Source organism: Electrona antarctica (genome assembly GCF_951216825.1).
Source record: "Electrona antarctica genome assembly, chromosome: 4".
NCBI classification, from domain to species: Eukaryota; Metazoa; Chordata; class Actinopteri; order Myctophiformes; family Myctophidae; genus Electrona; species Electrona antarctica.
This window is the reverse complement of record NC_136809.1, coordinates 58,170,672-58,195,674: the sequence shown is the minus strand read 5'-3', so window position 1 is coordinate 58,195,674 and position 25,003 is coordinate 58,170,672. Positions and strand designations below refer to the sequence as shown.

The 25,003-nt window shown below is 44.6% G+C and overlaps 1 protein-coding gene across 1 annotated transcript in view; it reads right to left on the bottom strand.

Moving 5' to 3' along the window:
* Nucleotides 1-25,003, bottom strand: part of LOC306921383 (contactin-associated protein-like 2) — a gene marked incomplete at both ends in the record, with an annotated part of 178,455 nt that overhangs the window by 52,637 nt on the left and 100,815 nt on the right. Inside the window, one exon of the mRNA XM_079498492.1 lies at nt 5,636-5,720. Coding sequence (XP_079354618.1) covers nt 5,636-5,720 — 85 coding nt within the window. The remainder of the gene's footprint in view (nt 1-5,635; nt 5,721-25,003) is intronic.

Sequence of the window (25,003 nt, the reverse complement as noted above, 5' to 3'; positions counted from 1 at the left end):
TGTTGTTGAACACATACACAACACCATCTGTTGTTAAACACATACACAACATCTGTTGTTGTTGAACACATACACAACAACATATGTTGTTGTTGAACACATACACAACATCATATGTTGTTGTTGAACACATACACAACATGTGTTGTTGTTGAACACATACACAACAACAACTGTTGTTAAACACATACACAACAACATCTGTTGTTGTTAAACACATACACAACAACATCTGTTGTTGTTGAACACATACACAGCTGAACTTCAGGAAAGTTACACGACTCAACGACCCAGGTGATGGCATTAATACTAATCAATTAATACTAGTCACCGTAAGCTTAAGGTTCAGATCATAATATAGTCTTAAGGCCTTTTCAAACACGGCGACTGACACGCCTAGTAATTCATTTTCAATTAGAGGCATTTGTTTATTTTGGAAGCGCAGAGTTGAGGGGTGATTGCGCGCGTATTTTCAGGAGGTATTTTCTGAGGCAGCAAGCTGGTTTAGGAAGAGATCCTCCCACATATGTTGTTGTTGAACACGTACACAACAACATCTGTTGTTAAACACATACACAACAACATCTGTTGTTGTTGAACACATACACAACAACATATGTTGTTGTTAAACACATACACAACAACATCTGTTGTTGTTGAACACGTACACAACAACATCTGTTGTTAAACACGTACACGATAAGGCCTTTTCAAACACGGCGACTGACACGCCTAGTAATTCATTTTCAACAAGAGGCATTCGTTTATTTTGGAAGCGCAGAGAAGTTGAGGGGTGATTACGCTCGTATTTTCACAGGAGCGGTCCTGTGAAATTGTTGTGCGAGTGCTCGTTCCGTGCAGCTGACTAGACCTGGATTGTGGCAAGCTTTTTCTTTTCTTTTTTCTTTTACGCTACGCGTCCCGCTGCCCTCATGAGCAGACCTGTCGTTGATCCAGGTGACAACGCCTGCGTCACTCGCTCCTCGTCTGTAAGAACCTTCACCGTGCAGTACATGAAAACTCCTCTCAGGATCGGTGATTAATGAGAAATACGTTACAGATGGATTGCCGTGATTTCTATTCACCATAAAACATGATCAGGTATTATTATTATTATATAAGGAGGAAGATGTTTTTCAAAAAAGTGTACAGTATTATAGGACGTTTTTATGTGGGGGTTTTTATGATAGGGGGAAGGCAGTGGCTCGGGCAGAGTGGCTGGATGGAAACCGCAAGGTTGCCAGTTCGAACCCGGGCTCCCCCAGAGTTAGTGTCGAAGTGTCCTTGAGCAATACACTGAACCCCTAATTGCTCCTGATGTGCAGGTTGGTGCCTTGCATGGTTTCCGCGGGAATGTGTGTGTAAATGGGTGAATGCAATGCACAGTCTATGTAAAGCGCCTTGGATAAAGGCGCTATATAAATGCATAATGTTATGTGCACATGCCAACGAGTTCATTAAGTGATGGGTGGTGATCCACCTGAACTGAAGCCGCACCCACAGCTGTTGTTGTATGATAAAGGGGTCAAGGTTTCAGCCTACAGGAAGAAACCCTAAATACAAAGGCAAGACATCTTTGCACACAACAACCACACCAAGGGGTCAAAGTACTGTCACCTCATAAACACATGAAAAACTGGAAAATAAAAAATACAAAAATCACGGCACTCCATCTTTAAATTTGATTGAGTTGGATCAGCGGATTCGTCCGTTATCACTGCATTAAATATACAAAATCAACCGTTATCAGGACATTGGGATATGGCGAATATGGCCATACTGGCATACTAGACATTGGCGCTGAGTCGGCTCTGGTGGCCGTCGCAACGCTCGGCGCGGCGACTCGCTCAGCTAGCGCCTCGCTCGTCAGTGCCTCACGTGGCTCAAGGCCACCAGAGACGGCGCGGCGTGCCTCCGTCATTGACACAAAAAGCAAACGCTCCCACTTCCGGATTTCCCAGTATGTTTATTATTGGGGGTATTTCTAAGGTGCTGATCATGAACATTATCTTGATTAAGGGGTGATACACCACACACACGCCCAAACTCAGCACGCACAAACACACACACACACACACACACACACACACACACACACACACACACACACACACACACACACACACAGACCACATGTTGTGGCAGTACTGTCCATTAATAGGTGTTCATTACACACCATTACAATTAACACTCTTATCGCCCCAGACGGAGGTCTCCGTCCTATTATTTAATTACGCACGACGCCATAGACGGAGATTAATGAAGAGACGGAACATTACTCGTTTCATAACAGAGTGCACCGCTCTACAGCAATGGGAGCGTCTATTGGGCAACATTCAATGTCATTTCCGGCTAGTCCGTCATCCAAATTTTAATGGATGGGATTAAAAATCTTAAAACGTGAATGACTCTTAATCTAAATCAATGATTCCAATTCTAACAAATGATTGTGTTTTTGACGGCCCATCGCGGTCCTGTCGCTTGTCGCGTTAGAAGTAATCATACCTCCGGTGGTCGTCGATCCTCTCGGGGGTCTTTTGGATACATGTTATGATATCTAGCACAACCAAGATGGTGTCTGTGTCACCAAATGGGCTCTGAAGCTACAAATTGCTGGGCGTACTGATTTAATGGTTCCAAATCACGCTGGGCGATAAGAGTGTATGACAAATCTGTGCCAAGAGACAAAACCAAAAGTGAAACATGGCCTCAAACTAGAATAAAGCATCTCATTAACAGATGGGTGGACTTGACAAGCTACTGTATACTGAGAGCTATATACATTACACTCAAAACCCATGAGCAGGAGAAAGGGAACAGCGTAACTTTTTGTACTTTTACTACAATTACTACAATTATTTGAAAACATTAGTTACTAGTTACTTTGTTAAAATAGCCGATCTACAAGCTCACAATGTGTCATTGTGAGCTTGTAGATCGGCTATTTTCAAAGGATTATTAAGAAAACTTTAAATGTGGTATTCTGCCCAATTAGTACTTTTACTTTTGGCACTTTAAGTACATTTTTGATGCCATAATACTTCTGTACTTTTGCTCAATTACATTTTGAATTTTGGACTTTTTCCCCCGTAGCAGAGTATTTCGATATTGCAGTATTGATACTTTAGTAAAAATGTGAGTCATTTTTTCCACCACTGAGGGTGAAAGCACACACTTGTCTTTCACCATAGCAGCTCTTGCTCTCTACATAAATTTGTCCAGAGTGCTTTACAAATTAATGATATTGTATGAAAACCATTATCTGGGTAATGAAAGACCTGGCACAGATGGGTAGAGTCAGTGTGTGTGTGGACACAATGGCTTCAATAGACAAGGAATGTTACATAAAATATGATTGCATATTAACAAGCTTGATTAATATGCGTCCCAATGTGACCTTCCTGATTCGAATAGCCACAGGCAGGAGTTTTTGCTTCACAACTCACTTTTCTCCATGAGCTTTAACACAACCATACAAGAGACATGAAATACATGGGCCTCTAGTGTGAGGGTGGTATTCTGCTGCTCTTTGCCTTTAGGGTGGTGTTCTGCTGCTCTTTGCCTTTAGGGTGGTGTTCTGCTGCTCTTTGCATTATAGGGTGGTGGTCTGCTGCTCTTTGCCTTTAGGGTGGTGGTTTGCTGCTCTTTGCCTTTAGGGTGGTGGTCTGCTGCTCTTTGCCTTTAGGGTGGTGGTCTGCTGCTCTTTGCCTTTAGGGTGGTGGTCTGCTGCTCTTTGCCTTTAGGCCAGTGGTTTTCAACCTCTTACGGGGGGGAACTTTGGGCCGGGCCGGGGGGAAGACCACACGACAGGGCCTCGCCGAACCTGACTCCCAGCTGCCACTTTTGGAGCGTGGCTGAGGATGTCAGCCACGTTGGAGAGAGTGTGAGACAGACTCCACGGTGCTTGTACAGTCCAGCGCAGTCCAGCTCTGTATCTGGTTAATTGCGGGAGGATGCGGGATTCGCGGGGGCCTGCTGGTTTTATCTGTCGTGAGTGACTGTGTAAAAAAATCGTCCATCGATCATCTGACAGCCCGGTCCCCCAGGAGGTCCGGGCCGGGGGAAGACCACACCCCCATCCCCCCCGGTAGCTCCACCCCTGAACCTCTTTCACATCAAGGCTCATTATTTATTCTCCATTTGAGCCACGGACATGATGAGATTTAGCCTTGCAGACCCAAAACGAAAGAATGCAGATGTTTAACAATAGTTTAACTCGTGAGAGCTCTCAAGAGTTAAAGATCTATAAGGTGGTTACCAAATCTCCATCATTTAGCTGGGGACCACCTGGAACCGCCTCGAGGACCACTGGTGGTCCCCAGACCACCGGTTGAGAACCTCTGCTCTAGACCACACAGCAGAGTGTTGCCCCTGTAGGCCAGGTGTAGGTAATCGATGCTGAGGTGCCAAGCACTTAATGTGACACCTCATCTATGGCTGCACCCAGGGCACCCATAGAGTTAGAATCTAGAGACCGGACAAATTTGCTATTTTCTTTTCTCCCTTTTTTTGCAGATGGGTTCCCATTTTGATATTCACCAGCACAGTGTTTTGTCTCTGAGAACCGTGCAACAAAAACATTCCATCGCCAACTAAGATCTGTGCAACAAAAACATTCCATCACCAACTAAGACAAAAACAACCCATTGCACAGCTGCGCTGCATAATAATTAGGGGAGAGAGAGAGAGAGAGAGAGAGAGAGAGAGAGAGAGAGAGAGAGAGAAAGAGGACGAGAGTATGGTGCACAGGGAGAGACAGAGAAGGAAGGAGAAATGTTTGATTAAAGATAATGTAAAATACGTTGTTTGTTAAAAGTTTTGTTGCCAGAACTTGCCACTTCACAAAAAGTATGCACATGTTTTGCACATGTTTTGCTCGGTGCGTCACACTAGCTAAAGCATTTTAACGCAACAAAGCGGTGCATTGTTCGTCATTAAATCTGACCCGGCAGAAAGATGGTGAGTGGAGTACCATAAGATACTGTTCCTGGGTCAGTTTGTACCTGGGGTGTTGAGCAGTCAGTCAGTATCATAAGGCCGTTCCTGGGTCAGTTTGTACCTGGGGTGTTGAGTCCATATCATAAGGCTGTTCCTGGGCCAGTTTGTACCTGGGGTGTTGAGCAGTCAGTATCATAAGGCTGTTCCTGGGTCAGTTTGTACCTGGGGTTGTTGAGCAGTCAGTATCATAAGACTGTTCCTGGGTCAGTTTGTACCTGGGGTGTTGAACAGTCAGTCAGTATCATAAGGCTGATCCTGGGTCAGTTTGTACATGGGATGTTGAGCAGTCAGTCAGTATCATAAGGATGATCCTGTGTCAGTTTGTACCTGGGGTGTTGAGCAGTTCAGTATCATAAGACTGTTCCTGGGTCAGTTTGTACCTGGGGTGTTGAGTCAGTATGATAAGGCTGTTCCTGGGCCAGTTTGTACCTGGGGTGTTGAGCAGTCAGTATCATAAGGCTGTCCCTGGGTCAGTTTGTACCTGGGGTGTTGAGCAGTCAGTATCATAAGGCTGTCCCTGGGTCATTTTTTACCTGGGATGTTGAACAGTCAGTATCATAAGGCTGATCCTGTGTCAGTTTGTACCTGGGGTGTTGAACAATCAGTATCATAAGGCTGTTCCTGTGTCAGTTCGTACCTGGGGTGTTGAGCAGTCTGGACATGCGACAGCCGTAGGAGATGAACTGCTCACAGTGCTCTGCGCTGGTGGTGATGGCCACCATCTTGGAAACAGACAGACAGACAGACAGACAGACAGAATTAGGAGAGAGTGCGTGTGTGTGTGTGTGTGTGTGTGTGTGTGTGTGTGTGTGTGTGTGTGTGTGTGTGTGTGTGCGTGCGTGCGTGCGTGCGTGCGTGCATGCGTGTGTGCGCGTGTGTGTGTGTGCTGCTGTCTGCATCGGGTACAACACCCTCGTCCCTTGCTCAATAACGTAGCCTAAATTAATCTGCTCCGCCGAAATTCCAGAAACGTTCATGACAATTTAAAGCGTGTCTTACTCAATGAGACACGTTTCAAAAACGTATCCAGCAAACCAGAAACGTATCCAGCAAACCTCAGACAGAAACTGTAGTATTCCATGGAATCAGAACAACACTTGTTAAGCTTGACATTTTAAAAAGGATGCCTCCATTAGGCTGGGCTCAGGTGTCACTTAGCTACGGGCATCTCATTTCTCACCAGTAATGACTTCATTACTGGAACAGAAAGAGACGCTTCATCAGATCACACGTCATGCTTCATTGGACCCAGCAAGCAAGCCACAGTCTCTGGGATAATGGTGTGGAGAAAAATAACGTCTCTTCTGGACTTCATTACTGGCAACCGACCCAAACACTGCCTTTACTTGATGTGTATTGCACTCATGTCTGTTAGTGTTGTTTTCCTCGACTAATACTATATGACAAAAACGTTGTGGAATGGTGCTGCTGGACTTACGGTGAGCGTTCGACACAGTGAATCACTGTAGGTTACTGAGCAAGCTTGAGGCCCTGGGGGCAGACAGGGCAACATGTAAATGGTTCAAATCATATCTGATGGGGCGCGAACAAAGGTAGAGGTGAATGGCGTTTTATCTGACCCAAACATCATGGAATGTGGAGTTCCACAAGGAAGTATTCTAGGTCCAGCCCTATTTTCAGTGTACGTGAATGATATGACAGATGCTTGTAACTGTGATTTGTTCCTGTACGCTGATGATTCAGCTCTGCTAATGTCCCACAAGGATCAAACCACTTTAGAAAGCTCCCTGAGTGAGGAAGTAGCCAATGTTATTTCCTGGCTTATAGATAATAAGTTATCTTTACACTCAGGGAAGACAGAATCAATTCTGTTTGGCTCGGAAATCAAATTAGGAAGAAGCACAGACTTCAAGATCAAAATAAATTAGGAATACATAGCAGCAAAATCATCAGTGAAATACCTGGGTTGTATTTTGTAGGGTAACTTAGACGCCGAAGCAGGCCCGGTTCTTAGTACAGGCCGACGAAGCAGCCGCTTCGAGCGCCACCTCTTAGGGGCGCCACTTAAGCCCTCCAAAAATATATTTTTTCTGCACTGGTTTCTGCTTTAAGTGGGGGGATATCGGTCGGGCAACTGGCAACCCACACATTCACATTGGGTGAGGTGACAAATGTTAGACGCTAGGGGGGGGGGGGGTAGTCGCCACCGTCTAAAAATGAATCCTCTACGCTGAGCGTTGCCTAGGAGACAGATACAAAAAAAGATAAACAACAAAAAAATGGATTGGATTTCCCAAGTAAACTTAAGGCTCTGCAAAATGGACTCAACAAAAAATGGTAAGTTAATAAAATGTATGAAATCCTCCACGAGGATAGATGGTTGTAGAACCGTACCAAAACCGCGCCAGATGTCCTACAATTCGACATATAACCGCATATAGCCCCGCCCATGCACACGCGGGCGGGGGGGGGGGGGGGGCACTCTACAGATCTCGCTTATAGCGCCACCTAGGTGCCAACCGGCCCTGAGCCGAAGTATGGCCAGCAAGGTGCTTGTGAGGGACCAAGCAGTCACGGCTTAAGGATATCACAGGTTTCAAACTCAAAGTTTGTTTAATTTCAAAAAGTAACAAATCATTAACAAAATATTGCAATAAATGAAGTTGTAGGGCCCTTAAGAGGTCAACATAATATAACTCAAATGAAAATAACGGGGAACCAAACAGGAAATGAACTCTACTAACAGACCTGCTCAAATGACATGACATGGAGACTTATATAGTGGTGGACCAAACCAATAAACACACAAAGGGGTGCACAGCAATCAGAGCCAACTGGAATCACTAAACAATTCCCACTTCCCCCCTTCTCAATCACGTATGTTGGTATGGTCCTCTGCATCACAGCTGACTCCACCCCCTGCCCCATATGTTGCCATTTCAGGAACTAAATAAAGAACAGAATTAGTACAACAGTGCATATTGTCACCAAGCCAAATACTGATTGTGTTTTATGCATTATAATATAATATAATCATTGCAAATGTCAATACTAGAGGTTAGAGTACAATGCAAATGTGAGTGTGGGTTAGATGAGTCTCATCTCACTGTGGGGCTGGGATCACAGCCCTCACAGTGCTAATGTGCTAAACAAGGTCTCCGGACTGACTAAGTTTCTAGCTCAAACAGCAAGATACATGGAGACAAAATTTGTGGTGGCCAACTCCCTTATCCTGTGCCACTTTGATTTTGCATGTACATCTTGGTTTGAGGGCTTGATTAAGTCTTTTAAGCTACAGTCAGCTCAAAATAGACTGATCAGGGTTATACTAGGGATGGAACCCAGAACCCATATAGGAAGGAACCATTTCAGAGAGCTGAACTGGCTCCCAGTAGAATCCAAGGTTACAATGGCTAGACTGGTCCTCTCTGTTAAATACAGAGAGGTCCCAACAGTTTTAAGAACATGTTTCAGGCAGGTAAACGAGGTACACAACCATTTCACCAGAGCTAGTATTGCAGACCACGGTCATCAGCCAGCGCCACTCTATCCACGCTTCTCACTGGTAAACAAAATAGCACCAGTTTGAGACTTGAGAGGAAAAACCTACGGTAAAAAGTAAACATTCTCCAGGACGTAGTGGCAAACAGAGGAGCAGATGTCGGCAGTGACCACTCACTAGTCATGGCAAAGATAAAACTAAAACTTTAGTCATGGCAAAGATAAAACTAAAACTTAGAAAGACAAAGAAAAAGGAGCAAAGGGAACCACCACTAAATGTAGAAAAGCTAAAACATCCAGCCGTGAGGAAAACCTTCCAACTCGAAGTGAAAAACAGGTTTACCGCTCTACAAAACCAGCAAGAACTAGACCTACACAACTTCAACAAAGCTCTGATTGAAGCCGGAAAGCAAGTATTAGGACCTAGAAGGAGACGGAAGGAGGTCTGGATTTCGGAAGACACATGGAAGAAAATAGACGAGAGGAAAGAGAAGATTTCTAACAACCAAGTCAGTCAGACAGAAGGCCCGCCTACAAAAGTCATATAGTGCATTAGACAAAGGAGTAAAGAAGAGTGCCAGAGCAGATAAGAAGGCATATGTTGAGAAGATAGCTGAGGAAGCAGAAATAGCCGCCTCAAAACAGGACATGGGGACACTCTACAAGCTCACAAAGACATTGACCAACGGATTCCGATCAACCGATATCCCAACCCGAGACCAGAATGGGACAATGATGACGAAAGAGGAAGACAAACTACAGTGCTGGAAGGAACATTTCCAGAAGGTACTCAACGGAGAGGAACCAGAGTCCGAGGCAATCATCACATCAACAGTAGAAATGTTAGACATACAAATAGAGCCACCAAATGTGGGTGAAGTAAAGAGAGCCATAAAAGCACTCAAGAATGGAAAGGCCCCAGGGGTAGATCAAGTCCACGCAGAACTGCTTAAGGCAGAGGAGCACCTAACACCAATAGCCCTTACTGAAATCCTAGGAAGAATCTGGACCTCAGAAGAAACTCCAGAATCTTGGAAAACAGGCCTCATCGTCAAACTGCCAAAGAAGGGAGATCTGGCAAACTGTAACAACTGGAGAGGAATCATGCTGTTACCAGTCACCAGTAAAATCCTCAGCAGAATAATTCTGGATAGATTAAGTGATGCAGTTGAGGGCATCCTACGAAAAGAGCAGGCAGGGTTCAGAAAGGGAAGATCCTGCGCAGACCACATTTTCACACTGCGACAGATATTTGAACAGAGCAATGAATGGAGCACAACCATCTACGCCAATTTCATTGACTTTGCCAAAGCATTTGATAGCGTTAATCGACCCGCACTATGGAGAATTCTAAGGCATTATGGAATCCCGGAAAAGATCATCTCTTTAATCAAGACACTTTATAGAGACTTTGGTGCTAAAGTTATCTGCGGACCCAACCTCACGGAGGAATTCAGCATCACAACAGGAGTCAAACAAGGTTGCTTGCTATCACCTCTACTTTTCTCACTTTGCATAGACTGGCTCATGAATAAAACTACTGAAAATAACAAACGAGGAATAACATGGACACTGTTAGAAACTTTGGAGGACATTGACTATGCAGATGACATTGCCTTGTTAGCACACCGCCACCAGGACATACATAGCAAGACAGAAGATTTAGTGACACATGGCAAACAGATTGGTCTCTCCATCAACGCAGATAAGACAAAACTTATGAAGTTAAACCCCAAAACCAACCAGCCCCTCATCATAAACAATAAAACTGTGGAGGAAGTCCAGGATTTCATCTACCTTGGAAGCAAACTAACAGCAGATGGGAATTCAGGGGCAGATGTAGACAGCAGGATCTGTAAGGAAAGGGGAGCTTTTGCCATGTTAAAATATATTTGGAGATCAGGCAAGATCAGTATAAAAACAAAACTAAGCATATTTAAGAGCAACGTCCTGGGGGTTCTCCTGTATGGGGCAGAGTCGTGGAAGGTGACACAGGCCATCTGTCACAAGCTGGATGTATTCCAGAGGAGATGCCTTAGGAGGATACTCAGGATATTTTGGCCCACGACCATCTCCAACGAAGACCTCTACAGGAGAACAGGCCTGACCCCACTGTCAGTGGTCATCAAGTTCAGAAGGTGGACGTGGATTGGACATGTCTGCAGAATGGACCCAAGTGCCATCCCAAGGGTAGCAATGAGATGGACACCACCTGGGAAAAGGAAGAGAGGCAGGCCCAAAGAGACCTGGAGAAGATCAGTGGAGAGAGAGATGAAGGAGTTGGGATGGACCTGGGGCCAACTGCAACATTGGGCAGAAGACAGACAGCATTGGCGTTCGTTGGTGAAGACCTTATGTGCTACCTAGCACGAAGAGGATTAAGTAAGTAAGTAAGTAAAAAGTAAACATTATTTTGATTCAGTAGTCCTATGATCGTGGGGTGAGTTTAGTGAATGATAAGTGACGTTGCAGGGCAACAGCAGTAGCTGTTGATTGATACAACCTCAAACTGTTGTTTTTCCCCCCAAACGCACAGACGTTTGAAACCGCATTAGAATAAGATTGTGCCAAATTCAGGACACATGCACAAACTGCAGCGGCACCTGAACAAAGTGGTGTTCTTGGTCGTCATGCATGGTGATGGTTTGTATTGTGTGTGACGTCGGCCAGCCCTGAACTCAGCCTATATATAGTATAGTATAGATTTCAGAAAGACTCAGGAAGATTTTTCAAAGAATGTCTTTGTGACACAATCCCATCACAGTCCATTTATAGCAGCCTTTATGAGAATTGTAAGGCATGCGGTCTCCCCAGACTCAGGTCAGCTTTACTGAGCGGCCGTATGGCTCAACGTCTCAGGTCCACCTTCATGAATACACAAAGAGGGGCCACAATGACTTGGACTGCCAAATGCAGTGCAAAGGCCAGATCCCCACCGCCGCCTGTCAGATGATCAACAGCTGTCTAAACGGCCAGAAACAAGAAGACACGAACCAGCCAAGCTTGCGTTGTCGTCAACAGCTTACCGAGACTGTTGTGACTCAGCCAGGAGAAGTGAAGACTGATCGGACAACCTGCACCGGAAGGAAACCCCACATATGTAAACATTGTGACAAGAGTTTCAGTTATTTGAGTGACCTGAAGACACACCAGCGTATCCACACGGGAGAAAAACCTTTCCACTGTAAACAATGTGACAAGAGTTTCAGTCAGTTCAGTTACCTGAAAATACACCGGCGCATACACACTGGAGAAAAACCTTTCCATTGTAAATATTGTGACAAGAGTTTCAACCAGTTAGTTGACTTGAAGACACATCAGCGTATCCACACTGGAGAAAAACCGTACCACTGTGAACATTGTGACAAGAGTTTCAGTCAGTTAAGTACCCTGAAGTCACACCAGCGTATCCACACGGGAGAAAAACCTTTCCACTGTAAACAATGTGACAAGAGTTTCAGTCAGTTCAGTCACATTAAAATACACCAGCGTATGCACACGGGAGAAAAGCCATTTGACTGTAAACATTGTGACAAGAGTTTCAGTCAGTTAGGTGACTTGAAGACACACCTGCGTATCCACACCGGAGAAAAGCCCTACCACTGTAAACATTGTGGCAAGAGTTTCAGTCATTTAAATAACCTGACGAAGCACCAGCGGATCCACACGGGAGAAAAACCTTTCCACTGTAAACAATGTGAGAAGAGTTTCAGTCGTCTTGATTCTTTGAAAACACACCTGCGTATCCACACGGGAGAAAGACCTTACCACTGTAAACAGTGTAACAAGAGGTTCAGTCACTTAGGTGTCTTGAAGAAACACCAGCATATCCACACGGGAGAAAAACCTTTCCACTGTAAACAGTGTGACAAGAGTTTCAGTCAGATATGTCACCTGAAGAAACACCAGCGTATCCACACGGGAGAAAAACCTTTCCACTGTAAAAAATGTGACATGCTTTGAAAAAACACCAACATATCCACACTGGAGAAACCAACCTCTGACCTCTTCTGTCTTCCTACCTGAGTGTGTTTTCAACTTGGCAAAAGTAAACATGGATATCCGTAAATTCCTGAAGCGTCCATCTTTCACAACAACACAACAACAACTACAAGTTCTGCGGCCGCCAGACCCCAGTCACCCCAGCTATCAGCAGCAGCAGGACCCGTCTGAAACGACAACTAGCATCACTGCTACGGCAGAGTTACTGGCACCGGGGTCCCCAAGAGAGCAGCCGCCACCTGGAGAACAAGCACCGTGTCCAGGCAGTTCAGACCCAACAACCCCGGCCGGGGTGCGGATAGAAACCTATATGAAGGAACATAAGCGTCTCCACATTCCATTTCTGTCCAAGTAGCCAGTGATGCCAAGGCTGCCAAGTTTCTCAAATAATTGCTATAACCGCACAGTCCAACTGAACAATAACTTTTTTTTGGATGGCCGGACTGATAAACCCTGCCAATACACACTGCCACCGAACTGTTCTGTGTTCTGAATGCCAGACCCCGCCCACTCAGTATTCTGCTCAATAAATCTGCCCAGCAACAACACTGTGGCTCACTCTGTCGGTCTCAAGCCACTGAAGCAGAATACAGGGGATTCAACCAGGAAAGTCTCAAAACTGTGTTACCAAAATGTTATCAGCATGTTGACTGTGCGACTAGGGGTAATAACACATTAGATCATGTGTACACCAACATAAAAAATGCCTACAGAGCAGCTCCCCTCCCTAATATTGGCTCTTCTGACCATGCAGAATACCATGCTCATACCTATTTATAGACCTAGGGTGAAACAGAGCAGAGCAGAACTGAAGGAGGTCAGAATGTGGCCACCGGAGGCAATCCCAGCACTGCAAGACTGTTTTGAAGACAAGGGCAAGACAAGACCAGGGCAAGACAAGGGCTTTAGGACACTGTCTGACTATAAGCCCCCCAGCAGGTTGGCCACAATGACCCCTCACTACCAGACATACTCAATGACTTTTATGCACGGTTTGAGGTCAACAACATCACCGAGGCACAGATGCCCCCACCATCTCCCAGTGAGCAGAGGCTGCAGCTGTCGGCACCTGGAGTAAAGAGGGCCTTTGCCAGTGTCAACCCACGCAAGGCGGCGGGACCGGATGGGTTTCCTGGGTGAAGGAGTGTGCAGAGCAACTTTTTTTTTCAGACATCTTTAATATATCCCTCAGCCAGGCAGTTGTGCCCACCTACCTCAAGAGCGCCTCCATCGTGCCAGTGCCTAAAAAGCCAAATCCTACTGGTCTAAATGACTTCCGACCTGTGGCCTTTACACCTGTGGTGATTCAATGTTTTGAGCGGCTTGTCCTACAACACATCAAGAGCAGCTTGCCTGCAGACCTGGATCCATTACAGTTTGCATACAGAGCCAATCGCTCCACAGATGACGCCTTCTCAACTGCACTCCATCTCACCTTGTCCCATGTTCAATGATTTTAGCTCAGCATTTAACACCATCATTCCACAACAGTTGGTGGAAAAGCTGCGGCTGCTGAATGTGGACCATGGCACCTGCACCTGGATCCTCAACTTCTTGTCTCAGAGGCAACAGAGAGTCAAAGTCGACGGCCAAACATCTAAGACCATCACAGTGAGCACAGGATCACCTCAGGGCTGTGTCCTGAGCCCCCGGCTGTTCAGCCTTCTGACCCACGACTGCACTGCCCAATTTGGCAGTAATCACATCCTCAAGTTTGCAGATGCCACTACTGTGGTGGGGCTCATTAGCAAAAATGACTAGTCTGACTACAGGAAGGAGGTGGAACTACTTACAGTGTGGTGCAGTTCACACAACCTTTTTCTGAATGTGGACAAAACAAAGGAGATGGTGGTCGATTTTAGGAAGAGAGCCAGCAGCTGCCATCATACACCACTGACCATCGGTGGTGCCCCTGTAGAAATGGTCAATAGTATCAAGTTACTCGGGGTGCATTTGGCAGACGACCTGACCTCCACCATCAACACCACGGCCATCATCAAGAAGGCTCAGCAGATACCCCCCCCCCCCCCCGGAGGCTCAAGAAGGCGGGCCTTCCCACCCCCCTCCTCACCAACTTCTACAGGGGCACCATTGAGTCAATCCTGACCTACAGCTTCACCTCTTGGTTCGGCAGCCTCAAGGCACAGGAACAACACCAGCTGAATCGGGTGGTGAAGACAGCTGGGAGGATCATCGGTGCCGCTGTTCCCTCCTTGTTGGTGCTCTATGAAAGAGTGCTGTGCCAGAAGAGCCACAAGCATCATTGGGGACCCATCATCCCTCCCACGGCCTGTTTGTGCTTCTACATGAGCATTAGGGCTAGGACAACGAGGATGAAAAACAGTTTTTTCTGCAGTGAGGCTCGTAAACGAACTGCGCCAACCCCCCCCCCCCCACCCCCCCACCTCCACCCTATAAAACTGTGCTGGTAACGTTTTTGAGTGGTGTAAACCACTCCTACAACTGGCTTTGTTTGTGCAGAAAAAATTAGCATGGTTGCTATGTTCACCCTGTTCACCCGGGTGTGATTTCATTGAGTGGTGTAAACCACTCCTACAACTGGCTTTGTTTGTGCAGAAAAAATTAGCACGGTTGCTATGTTCACCCTGTTCAACCGGGTGTGATTTCATTACGTCAGACATGATTTCATTACGTCAGACAGGCTATATAAGAAGACCTTACACCACTCAGTTCACACGGGTGTGATTTTTGAGTGGTGTAAACCACTCCTACAACTGGCTTTGTTAGTCTGTGCAGAAAAAATGAGCATGGTTGCTATGTTCACCCTGTTCACCCGGGTGTGATTTCATTACGTCAGACATGATTTCATTACGTCAGACAGGCTATATAAGACCTTTTAAGAGGATAGCACCATGCCACTTTTTTGAGTGGTGTAAACCACTCCTACGACTGGCTTTGTTAGTCTGTCTGTCTGTGCCAAAAAAATGAGCATGGTTGCTACGGTCACCCAGTTCACACGGGTGTGATTTCATTACGTCAGACATTACGTCAGACCACAGCTGATCAGTCTATATAAGACCTTACACCACTCAGTTCACACGGGTGTGATTTTATATCCATAGGCTGTGCGTGGTGTTGGTAACTTTTAACTTTTCCATATGAATTGCACGTCATCATACATACTGGGGGCTCTTTTTAAATGTTTGTCCATGTTTTGTTTTAGTTTTTAGCTTATATAGCTTATAGGCCCGACTAAAGTTTAAATGGACACCTATCAGTCAAAAGGGAGACATCGAAGAGGAAGGATGGATGGGGAAGGATCAACATATGGAATGTCAGAACAGGTTAGCTCCATATATGGAGATCTAAGGGTTTGAGGTTTGAGGTCAGATGTAGAGTTGCTGGCCAATATTGATGACAACATGGATCTCCATATGGGCTTTATATTGATGATATCAGGGATCTCCATACATCAGGGATCTCCATCCCTGATGATGTCACGTCATGTCACGAGGGAAGTGACCAACCAACCAAACAAACAACACACTGACCGGAAATAGTAAATGCTCCTTTTTTTGTGTTCAGACCCGGCCCACTCAGTCTCGACTCGAGCCACTGAATCTGCATGCATGTCTACAGCCAGTGATGGAAGCAGTGGTTTCAATTCCTGGTCACTAGAGAGGGATTACCTGTTACCTATATCCACTTTGTGCCTTGACGCATATAAGGCCTTCACAGATAAGAGTGCTTCCTCTTTTCACGGTCAGCTGCTGCAATCCTCAGACTGCATCCTTCAGACCATGATGTCCATCCTGCTTCTTGTCTTTCTTTCTCAACGGTGCACCTCCAGGTGGTCTTTGGTCTAACTGTTCTTTGTTTCCCTTCTGGTGCCCATCACGTCATTGCTATGATGCAGTCATTGTTGTGGTCCTGTCGTACTTGTGTCGTAGTATGTGTCGTGTCCAATCATCTTCCATCTACGCAGCTTCACCTCCCCACTCAGCGGCTTCATCTCAGCTCTTTCTAGCAGGTCTTTAGTGCTGAAGTGATCTTACAGTGTACAGTGTATACAGTGTACAGTGTATACAGAGTATTCTTCGTAGGCATCTGTTATGAAACACGTCAACTGCCTTGTTGACTCCTTTGTTAATTTTCCATGTTTCACATCCATATAGCAGTACTGGCATCACTAGTGTCTTGTACAGTTTTAGCTTGGTTCTTCTTGTGATGAGCTCCAGATGTTTCTTCTTTTTCAGTCTGATGAATGCACCTCTTGGTCCTTCATTCCACCTCCCTCTTTGCAAACTGTGGCTCCTAAGTAAGTGAACTGCTCTACCTCTTCTAGATCTTGTCCACTACACTGATATTAATTATACAACAGGTCATTTTGAGGCAGCAATCTGATTGGTTCAAACAGCTTTCTATCCGTGCTTAAACGGCGATATAGGAACACCTAATCAAAACAAAGACATCATCTGTGCTGGTTTTCCAGACCGCAGCCGAATGTGTTGCTAGGCTAGATAGTTTCTTGGGAAATGTGTGGTCGTAGTGGCTACATCTGTCATTATAACATTACTATTTTTTAGCGAATCTTAGTTTTAAGGGTACCTTTTGTATAATTGCGATATTACACCCAGGGGTTAATGCACTTCTGCTCTGCCTTTAGGGCACCGGAGTTTCAGTCACTTAAATCACCTAAGCACGCACCAGTGTATACACACACTGAGAAAAACCTTACTGTTGTAGACGAAGTGGCAAGAGTTCCAATCTGTCAAGTGTAAACCTATATGAAGGAACACCAGCATCTCCACATTCCATTTATTTTCACCAGTGTGCTAAAAGCACCAACTCAAACATGGTCACAAGTAGAGCAGACGTAGAATACGCACATCAACAGGCTGGGTGCTGGGCTAAAGTCACTTCAGGAGTTGATGGATTGAGCCCGCACATTTCGATCAATTTGATCTTCATCAGGTCATGACATGACCTGATGAAGATCATATAGATCGAAACGTTGTCAGAAAGCTCAATAAAGAAAGTATTTTGTACCTGTTGGTGTGCAGGCTCCATCCATCAAAAACTCATGTTCAAGTTGTAACGATTAAATTATTAAATTAACTGTTACTCTTTTTTAAATCACGGGTTAGTGACTGATCTCCTTCGACACAATTGATTTATGCTGAATGACAGGAATGGCTTAAAATACATAGACAGCAAACACACTCAGTAAGAACACAGCGAAGTTGTGATGAAGTTATGATAGTATTTATCTACTCAAAGGAGAAATAATAATACAGCCAGGTATAAACAACAACAAACTCAGATGAATGAAAACAAGTTGAAACCCTTTGAACCGAATGTCCTCGATTCGCGCACGCACGCACGCACGCACACACGCACGCACGCACGCATGCACGCACGCACGTACGTCCGCTAAATAGTTTATTAGATAGGTCTGTAAGAAAAGAGTAATTAAAGTCCGCGTCTCGCGCACGCGCCCGCACGCTCCTATTGTTCCTTATCGTTCCGTGAATCCAAACGGCTTCAAACCGCGTCCCAGAACAAACAAAAAGTGTCAATCAATCAATGTCAATCCAAAAACGTTACTCCAAAAGTTATCCAAAAAGTAAAGGGATCCCCAGCAACGACGTAATCCAAAAGTAATGACTCCCAAGGGAAAAAACAACAATGGATCCTCGCGGGGTATAAAATAAAATATAAACGGTCTCACCAAGTCTTTTCTCTTATGAAGTACAGCGCTGCAGTGTGGCCTTAGCTATTTTCCACCTATAGCGTCCAAGTAGAGTATATTATTAAATAAATAATGATCAAACTGGTCTAGGTCTCCCGTGGACATCCTGGACGGTTTGCCTCTCTCGTTCCATTCTCCCGCGGGCCGGCCACCAACGCCTACTTTACGTGCGTCAGACAGTCTCGGACCCGTCAATCAAAACAATCCCCTCAAATCATAACATAGGCTTTCAAAACACCCCTTAAACAATAACAAAATAAAACATATTAGGACATTACCCTTAAAGGATGGCGTTAATTAAGGCCCATTATACCATATCTGTGACATACACTTTTAAATGCCATAAATAAAATAAATCCTTCTTTTAACATATGTGGCAGCGCTACAAAGTAGCCAATAATACGATAGCTGCAAGTTACTCTAACTGCAGATAAATGCCAACACATGCTGCCACCGAACTCTTCTGTTGTAGTCGAGTCCACCTAAAGCGAGTCAAAGTCAAGACCAAGTCCGAGGGGGGTGTGGGAGGGGGTCGAGTCTGAGTCAAGACCGATAAGACAGAGATCAGGGGTCATTTTGACTGAAAACAAATAGGCAGAGATGGTATATGCCTAAATTCATATTTAGAATGTTTTTCAGATGAAGAACATTAAAACAAAACACAGAGATTATTTGAATCCAATATTTAGGAAAAGTCATGGTAGGGGAACCTTCTGAGAGCTTCACGGGCAAAGATACTCAACTTCAAAATCTCAAAATGACTCGGAACGTCAGAACAGGTTAGCTCCATATATGGAGATCTAAGGGTTTGAGGTTTGAGGTCAGATGTAGAGTTGCTGGCCAATATTGATGACAACATGGATCTCCATATGGGCTTTATATTGATGATATCAGGGATCTCCATACATCAGGGATCTCCATCCCTGATGATGTCACGTCATGTCACGAGGGAAGTGACCAACCAACCAAACAAACAACACACTGACCGGAAATAGTAAATGCTCCTTTTTTTGTGTTCAGACCCGGCCCACTCAGTCTCGACTCGAGCCACTGAATCTGCATGCATGTCTACAGCCAGTGATGGAAGCAGTGGTTTCAATTCCTGGTCACTAGAGAGGGATTACCTGTTACCTATATCCACTTTGTGCCTTGACGCATATAAGGCCTTCACAGATAAGAGTGCTTCCTCTTTTCACGGTCAGCTGCTGCAATCCTCAGACTGCATCCTTCAGACCATGATGTCCATCCTGCTTCTTGTCTTTCTTTCTCAACGGTGCACCTCCAGGTGGTCTTTGGTCTAACTGTTCTTTGTTTCCCTTCTGGTGCCCATCACGTCATTGCTATGATGCAGTCATTGTTGTGGTCCTGTCGTACTTGTGTCGTAGTATGTGTCGTGTCCAATCATCTTCCATCTACGCAGCTTCACCTCCCCACTCAGCGGCTTCATCTCAGCTCTTTCTAGCAGGTCTTTAGTGCTGAAGTGATCTTACAGTGTACAGTGTATACAGTGTACAGTGTATACAGAGTATTCTTCGTAGGCATCTGTTATGAAACACGTCAACTGCCTTGTTGACTCCTTTGTTAATTTTCCATGTTTCACATCCATATAGCAGTACTGGCATCACTAGTGTCTTGTGCATTTGTACAGTAGTTATATTAAAATGGAAGATTTCACTGTGTACTAATCTGACCCTACACTGAATTGTATACCTTACTTTCCTTACCAAGTCCAGTCTGACATTGCAAAACCTTAGCTACAGTAACAGTATACATTATGCCTACCTGTTCTTCCATAAAATACATTTAATATACATCGTCTTGGGTGCATTTCTTTTTGTTTCAGAATCAGTGATGACATCAGCCCGGGGTTCAGGATGCAGCAGCTTCAGATCAACATCAGATTTGGAGAATTCAACCAATGCTCAAACAAATGTTCTCTGTTGACTGTTTGGTCCATCTCACACACACACATGTAAACCAAGACACTTTCACAATATTTGACTTTACAATAGCCAGGCCTTACATTATTCAATGCCATTTCCCTAAAATACAAGACGCTACATTGAGTACTATACATTCTATTGTTTCCTGGTGACACAATTAACATATTAAAGCCAACATTTACATCTGCAGTTTCGGTAGGCTAATGTGTGGCTATTGTGTGGCTATTGTTCTCAGGTTTCACCACCAATAGTTATTGTGAAAAACTGATTTCAATGAACGACTCATCATTTGAAAGCTTACATTCTGTGAGTAGTTTCATAATCTGCAAAAGGATGAAAAAGAGCAATGCCCCTTGTGTCCTAAAGCACTGTACTTTGTCACAAATAAATAGGCCTACATTGCTAATTACACGTGAGATATTTACATGTGAGATATTACCTGTATTGTCTGAATGTATTAATAAAGATGACAATTGACAGACATTCATGTGTTTTAATTGAAAAGATGAACATTACTGCAGAATATATGTAAAAGTTGAAAACAAATAGCAAAAGCAGCATAAGGAATTCGTCTTGATGTACATCCTTGTCCTTGATCTGAAATAGTAAGACAAAGCAGAATGTTATTTTTTCCATTGAAAGATTGTGATGAAATATGACTGACATGTTCTGGTATGTTAGCTCTATCATTACCAAGTTTTCTATACCAACAGGAAGAGTGGGCACTTAAACATTGTGGGCACCTCAATGTTAAATTGGCAAAGTGCAAGCTTGACCATTTGACATTTAAGGGGCCAAGGGCTAGACATATTTCTACATTAAATTTGGAAGTTGAGGGAAACATTTAGGTCTGATAATGATGTACTGTGGGTGTTTATATCATAGCCTACTTTATTACTTAAGGCCATTTTCATATATTGACCAGATTCCTAGCTCTCTACAGCACATCCACGTGATTCAGAATAGCCTATTTACTGATTTCCCCCACAGGATAATAAAAGGTATCTATATACAGTATATACACATCTATTGTTAGCTAATATAGACCTTTAAGCCAAGAGGTACGTGTTGTAAACTGAATGGTTAAATCCCTGCTTAGTTATTAATTACCATGTTTAGAATGGTTTTCTGGCTAATGTAGCATAGCTATGATGGCACATTCGTAGCCGTTACTGTTTATTTTCATATAATATTATGGCTGTCAGCGAACTTGATTTTCGTGGTCACCAAGGGGGACTCTTGCTCATAATGTGCGTGTTTTTCTGTTGTTGTGAAATAGCAGGCTCTAAATGGCTAACGTTCAAATGAAATGTAAAAATATCTACCAACTAGGAGTGCAAGTAGCTATATAATACTACAAACTAGTGTACAAAACGTAACCGAATGGACCCTTGGCTTAAAGGTCTATATTAGCTAACAATAGATGTGTATATACTGTATATAGATACCTTTTATTATCCTGTGGGGGAAATCAGTAAATAGGCTATTCTGAATCACGTGGATGTGCTGTAGAGAGCTAGGAATCTGGTCAATATATGAAAATGGCCTTAAGTAATAAAGTAGGCTATGATATAAACACCCACAGTACATCATTATCAGACCTAAATGTTTCCCTCAACTTCCAAATTTAATGTAGAAATATGTCTAGCCCTTGGCCCCTTAAATGTCAAATGGTCAAGCTTGCACTTTGCCAATTTAACATTGAGGTGCCCACAATGTTTAAGTGCCCACTCTTCCTGTTGGTATAGAAAACTTGGTAATGATAGAGCTAACATACCAGAACATGTCAGTCATATTTCATCACAATCTTTCAATGGAAAAAATAACATTCTGCTTTGTCTTACTATTTCAGATCAAGGACAAGGATGTACATCAAGACGAATTCATTGTGCTGCTTTTGCTATTTGTTTTCAACTTTTACATATATTCTGCAGTAATGTTCATCTTTTCAATTAAAACACATGAATGTCTGTCAATTGTCATCTTTATTAATACATTCAGACAATACAGGTAATACCTCACATGTAAATATCTCACATGTAATTAGCAATGTATTTATTTGTGACAAAGTACAGTGCTTTAGGACACAAGGGGCATTGGTCTTTTTCATCCTTTTGCAGATTATTAAACTACTCACAGAATGTAAGCTTTCAAATGATGAGTCGTTCATTGAAATCAGTTTTTCACACTACTGACAGTCCTGTAAAGGGTGAAGTGTGAACTGGATGAATAACTATTGGTGGTGAAACCTGAGAACAATAGCCACACATTAGCCTACCGAAACTGCAGATGTAAATGTTGGCTTTAATATGTTAATTGTGTCACCAGGAAACAATAGAATGTATAGTACTCAATGTAGCGTCTTGTATTTTAGGGAAATGGCATTGAATAATGTAAGGCCTGGCTATTGTAAAGTCAAATATTGTGAAAGTGTCTTGGTTTACATGTGTGTGTGTGAGATGGACCAAACAGTCAACAGAGAACATTTGTTTGAGCATTGGTTGAATTCTCCAAATCTGATGTTGATCTGAAGCTGCTGCATCCTGAACCCCGGGCTGATGTCATCACTGATTCTGAAACAAAAAGAAATGCACCCAAGACGATGTATATTAAATGTATTTTATGGAAGAACAGGGAGGCATAATGTATACTGTTACTGTAGCTAAGTTTTGCAATGTCAGACTGGACTTGGTAAGGAAAGTAAGGTATAAAATTCAGTGTAGGGTCAGATTAGTACACAGTGAAATCTTCCATTTTAATATAACTACTGTACAAATGCAACCAAACTGACATGCAAGGTTACATTTTACACTGATTTAAATGTACATTGAGGATTTTACTCTATAATAGTGTGCAAATAACTGACTTAACGGTTACAGAAATGGGAGAGTTACCATGGGGGGGTCCCTGGGGGGTCCCCAGGGGTCCCGGAACGTTGAGACCCCCACAAACACCCCCAGGGGGGCGACACGTTTCCAATGAGCCCACCTCCATCCAAAACGGTTGACAAATGACAGAGTTACCATGGGGGGGTCCCTGGGGGGTCCCCAGGGGTCCCGGAATGTTGAGACCCCCAAAAACACCCCCAGGGGGGCGACACGTTTCCAATGAGCCCACCTCCATCCAAAACGGTTGACAAATGACAGAGTTACCATGGGGGGGTCCCTGGGGGGTCCCCAGGGGTCCCCGAACCTTGAGACCCCAAAAACGCCCCCAGGGGGGCGGCACGATTCCAACGAGCCCACCTCCGTCCAAAACGGCTGTGAAATGGCCGACTGACCGACCGTCGGACTTACCGACCGCCCGTCGGACTTACCGACGGTCCGTCGGACTTACCGACGGCCCGTCGGACTTATCGACCGACCGTCGGACTTGCCGACCGACCGTCGGACTTGCCGACCGACCATCGGACTTGCCGACCGACCGTCGGACTTGCCGCCGACCGACCGTCGGACTTACCGACCGACCGTCGGACTTGCCGACCGACCGTCGGACTTGCCGCCGACCGACCGTCGGACTTACCGACCGACCGTCGGACTAACGACCGACCGTCGGACTTACCGACCGTCGGACTTACCGACCGCCGCGTCGGACTACCGACCGAATGGATATCGCCCTTACTGTCAAGGACTTCGAGTACTACAAGGTAACAAGATAACTCGTTACTCACCCCGTCCCCGTTTTTCCTCCCGGAATTTTCCCCAGTGAGGGGTGGGAGGGGCTGGACGGCACTCACGGCAGACGGCAGTGGACTTGAAGGACACAGTCCATTTATAGCAGCCTTTCTGAGAATTGTAAGGTATGAGGTCTCCCCAGACTCAGCTGTACTGAGCGTCCGTATGGCTCAACGTCTCAGGTCTACCTTCATGAATACACAAAGAGGAGCCACAATGACCTGGCCTTTGCAAATGCAGAGCAAAGGCCAGATCCCCACCACCGCCTGTCAGGCGATCAACAGTTCTCTAAATGGACAGAAACAAGAAAACACAAACCAACAAGACAAGAGTTTCAGTCATTTGAGTAACCTGGAGAGAGACCATGCAGCTTATCCACACGGAAGAAAAACCTTTCCACTGTAAACAATGTGACAAGAGTTTCAGTCAGTTAAGTCAACTGACAATACACCAGCGTATACACACTGGAGAAAAACCCTACCACTGTAAACATTGTGACAAGAGTTTCAGTCAGTTAAGTCAGCTGGATACACACCAGCATATCCACACTGGAGAAAAACCCTACCACTGTAAACATTGTGACAAGAGTTTCAGTCATTCGAGTTACCTGAACAAGCACCAGCGTATCCACACAGGAGAAAAACCATTCCACTGAAAACAATATGACAAGAATTTCAGTCGTCCATATGCTTTGAAAATACACCTGGAGAAAGAAAAGAGTGTGACAAGAGTTTCAGTGTTTTAATGGACCCTGAAGAGACACCAGCGATTCCACACTGGAGAAAAGCCTTACTATTGTAGACAATAGTAAGGCGAGAGAATGTTATGAGGAAAGGCTCCACCATGCATCAGTTTGTGCTTGCCTCGCCATATGTGGGTATGAGCTCCACACGCCACACAATAGCGCTGCGGGAGGGGAAAGGAAATGGGATTGGATTTTTTTTCTGGCATGTCATTCATTAATGTGGGTGAGGGTCCAAAAATACGGTAATTGAGTCATTGAGCTCGACTCCGAGCCGAGTCTTGGATTCTTTGAGGGGCGAGTCAGAGTCAAGCCTAGAGCCCCATTTGTGGTGACTCGAGTAAGAGTCTTTAACTCGAGTCACCATATCTTCCTGGCAGTCGTATGCGAAGGCAGAAGCTATGTCATTTTTATGTAGACATAGCACTCTATAGTGTATACATATAGTTTAATTGTACATAATATTCTA